Source organism: Meriones unguiculatus, chromosome 4 (genome assembly GCF_030254825.1).
Source record: "Meriones unguiculatus strain TT.TT164.6M chromosome 4, Bangor_MerUng_6.1, whole genome shotgun sequence".
Lineage (NCBI taxonomy): Eukaryota > Metazoa > Chordata > Mammalia > Rodentia > Muridae > Meriones > Meriones unguiculatus.
Genome location: NC_083352.1, coordinates 9,549,096 through 9,562,615, shown reverse-complemented (window position 1 = coordinate 9,562,615; position 13,520 = coordinate 9,549,096). Strand labels below are relative to the sequence as shown.

The following is a 13,520-nucleotide window of genomic DNA, read 5'->3' as shown; positions in this document are numbered from 1 at the left end:
TGCTTGCAATTCTGTTTGCAATCCTGAAAACTCAGAGGCAGTTCCCCGGAAATAAGGCCCTTAAATTACAGCTTATCAACTCACTGAATTCCATTCAGGGTGAGCTAGATTTATAGGGCTGTAGGAAGAGGCTGCTCATGGTTGTTCTCTATGTAGGGTTCTGACCTTACGAGCTTCAGCTCTCATTAATGCAACCTACAAGTGTGTCATAACTACATGAGCAGGGACAAGAAAGCTGTGGATGTAACCAAGGTCCTAATTGGAAGGCTCCAAGGTAGAGGAATAACCTAGATCACCCCGGCGGCACAACAGCCCTCTTAGACACCCCCTGAATCAGAAGAGGAAGGCAGAAGGACAAACACGAAGATAAGAAAGGAGAGGTCTAAAGAGTGACATAGATAGTTCTTGTCCAGCTGGCTGTAAATATGAAGTCAGGGCTAGCAGCCAGAACATACTTCTGGGGAGGGGGGGCTCTGTAAGTGCAGAGCTAACCCTGGGTGACTGTCAGTAGGGACCACAGGATCTCCACCTTACACAGCAACAGCTTGACCTGAGGGAAATTCAGCGTCCTGCCCAGAGGCCCCAGGAAAGAGTGAAGCACACTGACACCACCAAGGATGCTGCCTGGTGACAGCATGTAAGCACAGGATCCCAGCCTTTTCTGACCGTGTTTGCTTTGTGTTAAGTTGCTGAGTTGGCAGTGTGTTCTGGCTATAGTTGAAAGCTAATAAAACAGTTCAGAGGAAAACAGTGTGTAGTACGTTCATGATCTCATCTTAATTTTATAAGATATACCTGCGTGCACATGCTTGCACGCACATAAGAGTATCCATGGAATGTTAGTGACATGGGCACACTCTATTTCATGCAATATGTTTGTGCTAGGCTCTTGCCATGAGTGTAACTAATTTTACAATTTAAACAATTGATTTAATAGTTCATTTTGTTAGCTGTCTGATGTGTTCTAAGGCTGCCTGATACTGCTCTGAAGGCTCATGCTCAGCAGAAGAACTCTCATGACCTTGGGTTTCCCACAGACATCCCTTCAGGAAGAATATCTCACTGTGACTAACATACAGGATAGATTTCTTATGCTGTTCCTTTGGTTTGTCCCTAATTGACACAGCGGGTCAGAAATATGACATGCCTTGATGAACTATAGGTTTGAAGTCTGCATTGCACACTTGGGTTGGATACCTGGAGACAATATCAGCTGTCTCTTTTCCACAAGATACCCTCTGCATCACCCAATGTTTGGCTGTGAGTCTTGGCATCTGTTTTGAGGCACTGCTGAGTAGAGTCTCTCAGAGGACCACTCTGTCAGGATCCTGTCTGCAAGTTAAGCAGAGTGTCATTCATAGTGTCAGGGGTTGGCACTGTCCAATAAGGTAGGTCTTTGGTTGGGCCAGGCATTGGTTAGAAATTCCCTCAGTCTCTGCCCTATCTTTATCCCTTAACAGCTTGTAGGTAGGGTAAATTTGGGGTTGAAATTTTTGTGGGTGGATTGATATTCCCCTCCCTCTGCTAGGAGACTAATCTAGTTAGTGGGCATCCTCTTCAGTCTCTATGGCTTCTGCTACTAGGAGTCTATGCTTGAGTACCCCTCATATCTTCCCAGGAGCCTACTCTGACTTAGATCTTCATCTTGTCACAGAGATAACCCCAACCTCAGTTTTTCTTTTCTCTACAGTACTTCTGTCTTTTTGCCCTCACTCTTCCCAGGTCTGATCTCCACCCTCTTAACTCTCTGAACCCCCTCTTCTACCTTGTTCCCTCTTTTCAGCCAGTACCTCTGTCTATGCTATCTTCCCTTCTGAATGAGATTTATGCATGCTCCCTTGGATCCTCTGTCTTACTTACCTTTTTTTGGGTCTGTGCCTCATAGTATGGTTATCCTGTACTAAATGGCTCAAATCCACTTCTATGAGCATATACCATGTGTGTCTTTCTGCGTTTGGGTTCCCTCACTCAGAAGGACAAATGGCTCCTTGATTAAGCAACCTCTACCACCCTTGTCCAGCCCAGGGTAACACTGCAGGTCTGTTTTGGCCTCACACTGGTGCCCCACGGACATGTTGCCAACTTCTGTCTTGGGAGATTTCAGATGCCTTCTCAGTTCTCTTCATATGCAGGAGACCAGGCCTTAGGCCTGAGTCCTAGAGTTGCTATTGTCAAGCCTAGATACAATTTGCCTTCTTGCCAGACTCAAGAAACAGGCTTAAATAAAACCTTTTACTATCCCTTTATTTAGTTAATGGACAATAAATGTTCATAGCAGTCTCACCTATGTCTCATGGTACATAATTAGATACAAGGGTCCCCCTCAAAAAAAAACCTGTTGTTTGAGAGTCTAAAAAAGTGTCTTAAGATTAGTAAACGCAAGTTATACATGTTTGAGAGTCTAAGAAAATGCCTTAAGATTGTTAACTGCAAGTTACACATCTTTGAAAGTCCAAAAGCATCTTAAAGTTGGTAAATGCAAGTTATAAATGTTTAAATGTCTAAGAAAACGTTTTAAGTTTGGAAAATGCAAGTTATAAAGGTTATAAGGTCTAAGGTGATTTAAGGTATCCTAAATAGGTAAAAAGGCTTAATAGTTCCTCCTACTGCTATGCTACTGTTATATTGACTGTCAGAGCTTTGACCTTTATCAATAGAGCTCTGATTTATTAATCCAATATTAATACAAAAACTTTCCACTATAAAACCCACTATTATGGTTCCAAGCTCAAGATTTTAAATCTCCATAACGTGTGCCTATACTAAAGGTTAAGATCAAGTGAGCTTTTGTCCCTTCTACTTCAGGAAAGGCTTCTGCCTTTTCAGAGCTCACCTTAAAGAATACTTATATTGTTAACACAAATGTGTATGTCTACTGCCTTTTCTACAATGTATATTTCAGTGCAGATTACAATTGTGATGCTAACAGGTCTAAAGTTTTATCTCCTTCATAAAACTTAAAAATAATTCTTGTAAGTTGCAGGAAATCCACCTGAGTCTACCTCTCAGGTCAATTGGGCTGCAAATAAGTACTGTACTTATTGCCTATCTCAGAAGGTGGGATTTCTCCCCTTTCCCTGATTTTGGGACTTCCCTTTCCTGGCTACCAGATTGCTAACTTCTACAGGCAACACTGGCTGGATTAGTGAGTTTCCTTCATCAGCCAGCCATTGGATTGGTGACTTCACCTCATTAATCAGCATAAATCGCCTCTCTTGGTAGGGGAAGATTGACCATTAAGCATCTGGCAACTTCCTACTATCTTTTGAGACAGAGGATCCCCCCCCCCGGCTATGGTTGACCCTTTTTGCTGACCTCCATTTAGGACTTCCTCTTTCCCCTGGGAGAGATATTTTCCCTCTATGTGCACAGTTTTTTCCCCTCATGCTCGCCTACAAAAATCCTAGCACTAGGCGAACTATGCCTCCTTGGGCAGCTATGCCCCTGGTCTCTGGCCAAAAGCTAATGAGCTGTTGGATCAGGTAGGAACATTTCCACTGGATTAAACCTTGCTCTTGGGATGCCTTGACAGGTCACTGACTCCTACCCTCCCAATGGAAATAGTCCGTTCCTCCATAGTCTCCTCTGGGATGTCTTCTGGAGAATTTCAGGTTTCCACACCTAGTGCCCACTTTAAGGATCTCTAAGTTTACACACTTCTGTAACCAAACTTGGCCTCAGTTTCCTTGGATGACAGATACAAAGCAAAGCCTTTGTAATTACTGCCAATGATTGGGTAAATGGAGGTTCCCATGTTCAAGTCTCTTTGATCCAAATCTTCCCCTCTGTTCACTCTCCCAAAAGTTTTCAACGTATACCTAATTTTTTTTCTCCATAACATATTTAACTTTATCTTCTGCCTATATATATATGTTTCAGTATCCTGCCAGACACAGATGTTTCCTACATCCACAACAGTGCCAAAGCAGCTACCGCAAATGTTCCAGTCTGACCTCACAGACTTCCATCAAGCTGGACCTGTATTTTCTCTCCTAGCCATGGATATTCTTACAGACCCTGGACAGCATCAAAGCAGCCTGTTCTTCCTGGACTTGCCCAGCATTTCAGCCTTTTGACCTCCCTACAGCACCTCCAGTGTCAGCAAGAAATAGCCAGAAGAGAATCTATGCCCCTTATTCACTTATTATTAACAAAAGGCTGGAATGGTGTGCTTCAGGCCCAGGACAAGCAACTCCAGGTTCTCCCAGCATTCCTCAGTCCCTACCTGCTGCCTTGCATGGCTGGCAACTCTCTACTGGCAACCATCTACCCTAAATTTTCCAGGACAGAGGCTTCCCTTCCTCCTCTTGACCATGTAATCTGGCCATTTTGTTGCTCTTATTTCTTCTCTCTCTCTTAACCCCTGACATGGCAACCAAGAGCTGCTTCCAACGAACCTAAGTTTATATACTTTAACTTACCTTACATGAAAAGCAGCCCAAGTTCCTCATTTTTTAATTATAGAAAAAAGGGAGAAATGCAAGTATTTAGTCACCTGCTTCTGGGTTGCCTAGCAACCTATGATGTTATCATGTGTCTCCGGCCAGGTGGCCACACCTGGAAGGTGTGGTTACCTTGCTCTTTAAAGGGACCAACTTGCCATGTTGCCCCTCTCTTGGCCCCCCTTGCCCTCTTGGCTCCCTGCCCTCTCCCCTTTCTCTGTCAGGATGCTCTCCTCTCTCCCCCATCATGTCCTGCTCTCCCTTCTCTGTCTCTCTTCATCTCCATCTAATAAGCCTCTTTCATATAAAATCTCTTGTGTGCCTCATCATCGACATTATTTAATTTGTCCCACACTAGTTCCATCCATTTGCCTGCAAATTTCATGATTTTTAAATTTTAAATAGCTGAGTAGTATTCAATTGTGTAAATGTGCACAGTTTCTTTATCCATTCTTCATTTGAGGGACATCGAGAAATTGAAGAAGATAACAGAAGATGGAAAGATGTTCCATGCATCTGGATTGGCAGGATTTATATAGTAAAAATGGCCATTTTACCAAAAGCAATCTATAGACCAATGCAATCCCCATGAAAAGACCAACACAGTTCTTTAAAGACCTTGAAAGAACAATGCTAAACTTAATATGGCAAAACAAAAAACCCAGAATAGCTTAAGCAATTTTATACAATAAAAGAACTTCTGGAGGTTCTGACTTTAAGCTGTTCTACAGAGCAATAGTAATAAAAACTGCATGGTACTGGCATAGAAATAGACTGGTTGATCAATGGAATTGAATTGAAGGCTCAGACATAAACCCACACACCTATGGTCACTTGATTTTTGACAAAGGGGCCAAACCACACAATGGAGAAAGACAGCATCTTCAACAAATGGTGCTGGTCTAACTGGATGTCAACATGTAAAAAAAATGCAAATAGACTCATATTTATCACCCTGCACAAAACTCAAATCCAAGAGAATCAAAGAACTCAATATAACACCAGATACACTAAATCTATCAGAAGAGAAAGTGGGGAAGAGCCTTGAACTCATTGGCACAGGAGACAACTTCCTGAACTGAACACCAGCAGCTCAGGTTCTAAAATCAGCAATTAATAAATGGGACCTCATGAAACTGAAAAGCTTTGTAAAGCAAAGGGTACTAGAATGAAATGACAGCCTACAGATTGGGAAAAGATATCCACCAATCCTACATCTGACAAAGCAAAGGGCTAATATCCAACATATTAATGGACTTCAAAAAATCAAACACAAATAAATAAAATAACCCAATTTAAAAATGGGATACAGAATTAAACAGAGAGTTCTCAACAGAGGAATCTCAAATGGCCCAGAAACACTTAAAAAAAATGTTCAACTTCCTTAGTCATCAGGGAAATGAAAATCAGAATGACTCTGAGATTCCCATTTCACAGTGGTCAGAATGGCTAAGATTAAAATCTCAAGTGACAGCACATGCTGGTGAGGGTATGGAGAAAGGGGAACGTGCCTCCTTTGCTGGTGGGAGTGTAAACTTGTACAAGCACTTTGGAAATCAACCCGGCCCTTTCTCAGAAACTTGGAAATAGCTCTATCTCAAGCCCCAGCTATACTTCTGGGTATATACCCAAAATACGTTCCACCGTACAAGAACACTTGCTGAAGTATGTTTATAGCTGCTTTATTCACAATACACCTAGCTTTTAAAAAATATTTGTTTTTTTGAGATTATAATATAGTCATATCATTTACTTTTTCCCTTTCTTTCAAACTCCTGCATAACCTTCTTTGCTCTCTTCCAAATCCATGACCTTCTTTTGTATTAATGGCTGCTACATATCTGTATACATAGCATACACACATATATACATATATATCCCTAAATATAGCCTGCTTAGTCTGTATAAAGTTATTTGAATATATGATTCCAGTGCTGACCGCTTGGTGTTGGACAACCAATTGGTGTGCTCTTCCCTAGGGAAGACTATTCCTCTCTCTGTCAGCATTCCTTAGTTGCCTGTAGTTACCTGTGTAGGGTCAAGGCCTCCTGAGATTTTCTTTGCTCAGTCTGGCATGTCTATTGTTACCTTCCTCATTCAGCTCACGTGTAGGCAGTGATGTTCTTGAGATTGTATGTTGCAACTTCTGACATTACTAGGAGACACAGTCTCACAGCAAACTCCTTGATCCTTGTCTCTCACAACCCATCTCCCTGTTCTTTCAAAATAACCCCTGAACTTTTGGTGGGGGCGTTGTTTTGTAGATGTATTCATTGGGACTAGGCTCCACAACCCTACATTTTGATCAGCGGTAGTTTTCTTCAATGATCTTTCTATTGCAAATAGAGGCTTTGATAGATGGGTGAGGACTACACGTAAGGGTTAGACCCTAAAGAAGGGTGTCATGCCCCGTTAGTTTATGTGGGTTCTGGGGATTCAGATTAGACCTTCGTGCTTGCACAGCAAGCCCCTGACCAACTGAGCTATCAATCTAGTCTCTTGGTTTTTAAATTAGAGATTCAGAATGACAAACTTTGAGGGAAAATGCTAAAATAGGATTGGAGGCAGGTGCACATGAAAACTGAAGTCAGGTAGAAAATGACAGATCTTAGGACAATTGGGATACGGCCAGAGCAATGCAGGAGGGGTGCCTATAAGGACCAGGGACAGGACCCAGGCAGCAAAGAGGCACATCCCCAGGAGCAGACTTGTTGTCCCAGCCTGGCAAGTATGCTGGAGCATTGCATACTGACAGCAGGGACCTGAAAGACATACGCCAAGTGCTCAGCCACCTCCCAGAAGCCATGTCCCTGCTGGGGTCATCATGAGCTGCCTGGCACTGGAGAGCTGGACTCAGAGATACAAACACAGGCACAGAGCTGGCAACAGCTTCACACTGCCTGGCACTGAAATCCACCCTGGTCTCCAACAGAAATTATGAATCTGGAAGCTCTCAGATAGCCATGGAAACCATGGAGAGGAACCCTCCACCAGGGGGCATATGGCTTCCTGCTAATTGAAACATGGCTGGGTTAAGGTGTGTGATGCCTGGGGAGGCACCAGCTCCCTTGACTAATAGTGCAGAGTGTAAGAAGCTGGCTGCATGACTTGGATGTGCACTCTTCTCCTATCCCGATGGCTTCTGTGGTCACTTTTTAACAACATTTACTGCCCAGGAGTCTCTAAAAACAGTTTATTGATAAGTTTACTGGCAACAGACCCTGCATGTGGTCCCTAACTTACTTTATACATATAAAATATATATGTAATATACTGAGCCATGAGTACGTGATAGCAGTGACACAGACGATGAGCTCTGCCTTCCCTGGTGTGTGGACGCATAGGAAAAGCAGAAGGTAGATGTGCTGGCTAGCTTCAATTGACAATTGCCATGACCTCGAGTCACCTGAGGAGGGTGTCTCCATTGAAGAGTTGTCTAGATCAGGTGTGCCTGTGGGTGTGACTATGGGAGACTGTCATAGTGTTCTTAGGAAACTGCAGGTCGGGGGTTTGGCAACAAGGACTAAAGCTTCTCAGACACTCAGAGGTCAGACAGCTCATGGAGAATCTACCATGAATGGCACAGGCTGTGTGGCTGGCTGGTTAGAAACACAACAGTGAGGGATCAGCTTGTGATTCAAGTGGCAGGGCTGGGGGCATCCTAGCCCCCAGCTTCACATGGGGGGCTGCTGCGGCCAATCTGAACAAGGCAAGAGATAGGGTCTCATGTAGCCCAGGTAGACCTCAAACCAGCTACGTAGCTGAAGACGACCTTGAACTTCTGACCAAGTGGACTCCACCTCCTGAGTGTGTAATCACCATCGCCCACAGTTTGTGTGGTGTTGGAGAGGGAACCCAGGAGTCTGTGAACAGAAGCAAGTGTTCAGTCACCTGAGCCACATTACCAGCTCCTGAAGGAGGTTTTTAGGGCCCAAATTCGTACTGGAGACCTGCACCAGGAAATGCAAGAGAGGCAAGGCTGTTGGAGGAATTAAACGTTAGAATCTTAAAACAAAAAAAGCATAGAAAGAAATCTCCAAAAAAGCTTGTAGAGGAAAATCGCCTGGGGATAAAAGCAGAAGTGAACATGTAGGAAATATGGGAGGCATGAGATGGTCCAACACATCATGGGACCTCCAGAAAGAAAAAGAAAGGGAGTAAGCCAGAGCCTGTGGAGGTATGTGCCCATGAGTGCAACTGCATGTGGTGGTGTCAGAGTTAAAGCTGTTGTTACCTCCTGATGTGGATGCCTGGAACCCCACTTGGGTCATGGGTGAGAGGGATCACTCTCTCTTAACTGCTGAGCCAACTCTCCAGCTCCTGTCTGCATGGTTTTCTAGGTGTCCCAACTCAGGTCTTCATGCTTGTGCTCCAAGCAATTTACCCACCGAGTCATCTCCCCAGTACCTTTCTCTCCTAAGTTTTGGTGGAAACTTACTGCTGTCATTTGTGGAAGAGCAAAAGTTGAGGGGAATGGTATTCACGCTTGGCGGTGGACACACCTCCTGCTCTGCCAGGTGCTTGGGGCTTATTTATCAATGGGAGAATCTGGCCGGGAAGTGAGTTGGTAGGGTGTGCCACGCCTGGGGTGCAGGAGGCAGGTTGCTCATTTCCCGGAGCTGCCTTGCCGACAGCAGGGTGCTCGTTCACCTCAACATCTGCAGGATGGAAACTCAGTATTCCGAAGCTTCTTACAGGGACACACAAACAGTGCACTGTTAACATTCTTCTGTGTTTCTAATAATCTTCAGAAAAGATTTCAGAATAAATTTTAGGTTCTTCAGTTCCAAACTCCCTATTCTCCAGAAATATTTAATTACTTATAATTATCTGTTTTTATATTTTTTTCTTCTTTGATTCCTAAGATGTCTTTGTATATTGGGAATATGAACATGTATTCTCACACTGAAAATTTCCTCCCAGGTGTTTGTTACTGTTTAACCTAGTAACAACACATTTGTTCTGTTGGCTTCTTTGCTTTGGTCATGTATAAAGTTTTAAATTTTATCAGAGTTAACTCAAATTTGTCGGTATCTTACAGATTCTCTCTCAAATACAATGTTTTAATATTTCTTATCTATTCCAAGGCTATAGAATGTGTGTGTATGTATGTGTGTGTCAGTGTATCTATATTAGGAAGAGTTCTCTAAAGGGGTAAAACCAAAAGGAAAAAATGTACACGGGCATTTACTGCATGGGCTTCACATGGGGCTGGGTAGCCCAACAATGACTGCCTTAGTGGTGGAGAGGTAGAGAACCAGGCTCCTAAGTCAGGAAGGTCTGTGGCTTAAGGAAGTGCTGCAGCCTGAAGCGCAGCCGGTTCTGCTTCCACAACAGAAGGCTGAAGACGCTGGAGTCTGATGTCTGTGAAAGATCGCTGCAGTGGCAGACCTACCTGCCCAGAAGAGAAAGAAGGGCAGCCCTCATGCCACTTCTGCAGCCTCCGTTTTCATCTGAGTGGCTTACTACAAGTCGCCACCCCCTCCCTGGAGGGGAAGGGTTACCCTCCCGGTCACAGCACCGCATGGCAGTCCTTACTAGTCCTAGTCATGACTCAGTTCAGTGGAGTTGACCATCATGGCCAAGCCTCACAGTACCATGTGTCTCCAAGATTACACGACACGTACGTCAAGACTTTGATGCCACCATAAGAGTTCATCCTAAGATGAGCCTGAGTGTGGTTCTTGCAGTAAGTCGTCCTTTCACTGCAGATTTGAAGTGTTGCCTTCACCACTGCATGGCTCAGGCAGGTTCAACATTGTTAGACTTTTGATTTTTAATTTAACTAAGCAAAACAAAGCAAAAGGCTCAAATTAAATTATTAGGTCTACTTTTCATAATAACAGACTTGAATTGGTAATTCAAGTATCTCAACGCTAATACATAAGCTAATTAAAAAGTGCAGTAAATTGGATTCAGTAGTTGCTTGGAATTCACATTTAAATTAATTGGTAATAACTCTGCTCCAGGCTCTGCACACAGCAGGGCTGATGTACAGATTGGGCAGGCCTCCATCTGGCCCCTGGCGGACAAACTGACAGTGAACCCAGCAGCCGGAGGCTTGTGCTCCTAGGCACTAAGACAGCTGAAACAAGGACTTGAGTGCTTCCTGTTTGTTTTGTTTTTCTTTGAGAAGGACTTTCTAGAATCATGCACTGTTTTAGGGAGCGTATCTGTGGGAGTGAAAATGCCTTTGGAAACAATATGGATACACTGTAATGAGGGGACTGACTCTTTAACGATGAAGGACAAGACAGCTTTCATCAGCAGAATAGTTCTGGTGTTGTTCCAAGAGGTACAGCTTCAAAGAAGGATATCAGCAGCTTTATTCAGTGGGGGGTGGACGGAGGGGGGAGGTTCTATTACAGAGCTCAAAAGAAGAACGGATAACTGACAACTAAAGGTCAGTCTCCTATTAGCCCCTGAGCTAGGCAGCTTTAACAGCCTGCTAACACTTTCTAGTGACAAGGGACGCACCTAAGCACCAAAGGGTCCCAAGGGTGCAGAGGGATGAAAGAATGACAAGACTCAGGACACTGCTAAGTTCATCTCACATCACATTTGCTTTCTTACACACTGTCACAGGTAACCGAACTATTTGTGCATAGAAGAGAACAGACTCCCATAGAGACTGGCAAATTTCTTGTGCCCGTTTTCACTCTTCGAATCACTCTGCATCTAGGCCATGTTTGTCAATCACTCCTGCTGGGAAATTCTACACTGTGAAAAGGAAACAATAACCAGGGGCCTGTCAGACCCCATTATTTACAATTATATTTTGAATGCAATTTTAGAATAATTAATTTCATTTGCAACAGTCCCTGAATATAAATAAGCTTCAGAATAAAGATGGTCTATTTATGTGGTTTATTGGAAAATGAAAGCTTCAGTTAACTAAAGTGGTTTCTGTGTCTGGTCTCAGGAGCCCCCCCTCCCCCCTTTTATGCCAGCGGCTCTGCAGGTGGACAGGCAGGTAAGCAGAGGAGTAGGGTCAGTTCAAACTGCACTAAATACCTCTGTTCTCCAAGAAGGAGGGCTGCTCATATGTCTCCTCCTCCCCCCGGCTGCACGGCCCTCCCAGTAAGAGTCTGCTGTGATTCAGTCTTTCAATTTTCATCCTGTAAGCTAATGCTCAGGAGTTATTGGATTTACTGGGAGAAACTGTGGAAGTATTGCCTTGCTATCCTGGGTACCAGGCTAGGTGGAAGATGCATAAAGGTGACCCCTCTCATCAGAGCTTTGATGCTTCGCTGTGCATCACAGCAAGTGAGGCCACACAGAGCACCGAGCAGCTTGTCACCTGTTGCTGTCCACTTGCACAGAACAGACATCTGAGAAAGGAAAGCAGGGGAGGCACCAGGTGGTTCTTAGCGTTTACAAGCGCACTCTCTGACACACTGGACACAGCATCAGGGGAACTGCTGAGAGCAACTGTATTTCGCACAGTTCAGTAGCTAATTTCCCAAATGGGTTTTAGCTGTTCACAATTCAGAAGTTAAACTCATCAATGAATAAAGCTTTGAACAAATATACAAAGTTTATCGATCTTGTGCCTGTGATCCTAAGCTGCTTCCTTACACCCTTACAAAAAGCTGCTGTCTACGCATATGCGTATAAAATGAGCATCGACAGAAAAGTCCCTGTTCAGATGTTTCCTTATAGGCAATCACACGCCCGCACTGTCCTTTGAATAGAAACATGTCCCTATTAATGCAAATATTGGAGTGATGTGCCAGATCCTGATGCATAACAAGTGGAAGCAGGAGGATCAAGAGTTCAGGGCAACCTGGACTACATGAAATTCCACCTTAACCACCCAGTTCCTCAAACAAACAAACAAACAAACAAACAAACAAACATGCCCAAGCATATTTCCATAATTACGAAATAAACAACCAAAGGTCTGATTGGTCATCCAATTGGTTATCCAATACCAAATGGCCAACTGTTAAAACATTTATAATAGGGACTGGGGAGATGGCTCAGAGGTTAAGAGCACAGCTGTTCTTAAGAAGGTCCTGGGTTCAATTCCCAGCAACCACATGATGGCTCACAACCATCTATAATGAGATTTGGTGCCCTCTTCTGGCGTGCAAGGCAAACATGCAGGCAGAACACTGTATACATAATAAAGAAATCTTTAAAAACCGCACATACTAATAACATTATATAGATTGAGAAGTTTGTACTTATGTACAACTAAAGAAAAAAAGGACACAATTTTGAAAGAAAGAGCAAGGAGGAGTATATGGGAAGATTTGGAGGGAGAAATGGGAAGGAGAGAATTATATAATCAGGTAAAATAAACATACTTTAAAAATCTGGTAGTGAAAGTCTCATATGATAGCAATATGAAACAAAGAATGAGAAAACAGATGGTATAGCCTCTAACATTGCCAACTTAGATTCAGAGTGACCATAGCTCACCCATGGCTGAGTAGCCATGAGGAGCAAGAGGAAATAGCAGGAGAGAAAAGACCTCTTTCTTACGTTTGGTGGTCTCCAAGTGGTCTTTGTACAATGGACTTGATCAGGGGCTCTGGCCGGATGGCCACCGTTGGGGAGGTTTTGGGGCTGGAGTCTGACTCGCCACTCTCTTCATCACCCATGGCTTTGATGTAGCTGCCACTCCTCATCCTGCGGCAGGGTATCTCCTCCTCTTTACCACCTGTGGGGTATGCACCCCAATCGTCCTGAGGCACCTGGGAAAGAGCAGAGATGACATACCTTAACTGTGCCCTCCAGAAGTGTGCCCCGTGATTTCATGAAGACAAAGCTCCTTTGGCTCTTTATCATTTTAAGTCGTGTACACACAAGGATGTGCTTTTTGATAGCCTTCCAAACCCGGAAACGGTCTTAATATGAAACCATCGATTTTTCCAATTGTAAAAGCAAATGATAAACATTATGGAAAATGTGAGAAGGTACCAGGAACGTAAGAAAATTTTCTAACATTTAGACTTACTTCCATTTGTAATAAAACTTCATTAAATGTGAAGAAAACTGAAAAGGAGATATGGAAGAGAAAATGATGGTGACACCCACATTACTGTTAAACATCTTTCATTGGCAAGTGTT

General features: G+C 43.6%; 1 protein-coding gene across 5 annotated transcripts in view; it reads right to left on the bottom strand.

Moving 5' to 3' along the window:
• The window catches only part of Dlgap2 (DLG associated protein 2), a 715,977-nt gene that overhangs the window by 87,817 nt on the left and 614,640 nt on the right, over positions 1 to 13,520 (bottom strand). For all 5 annotated transcript variants that reach the window (XM_060381432.1, XM_060381433.1, XM_060381435.1 and 2 more), the window contains one exon: positions 12,933 to 13,144. In XM_060381432.1, the coding sequence (XP_060237415.1) occupies positions 12,933 to 13,144 (212 nt within the window). The remainder of the gene's footprint in view (positions 1 to 12,932; positions 13,145 to 13,520) is intronic.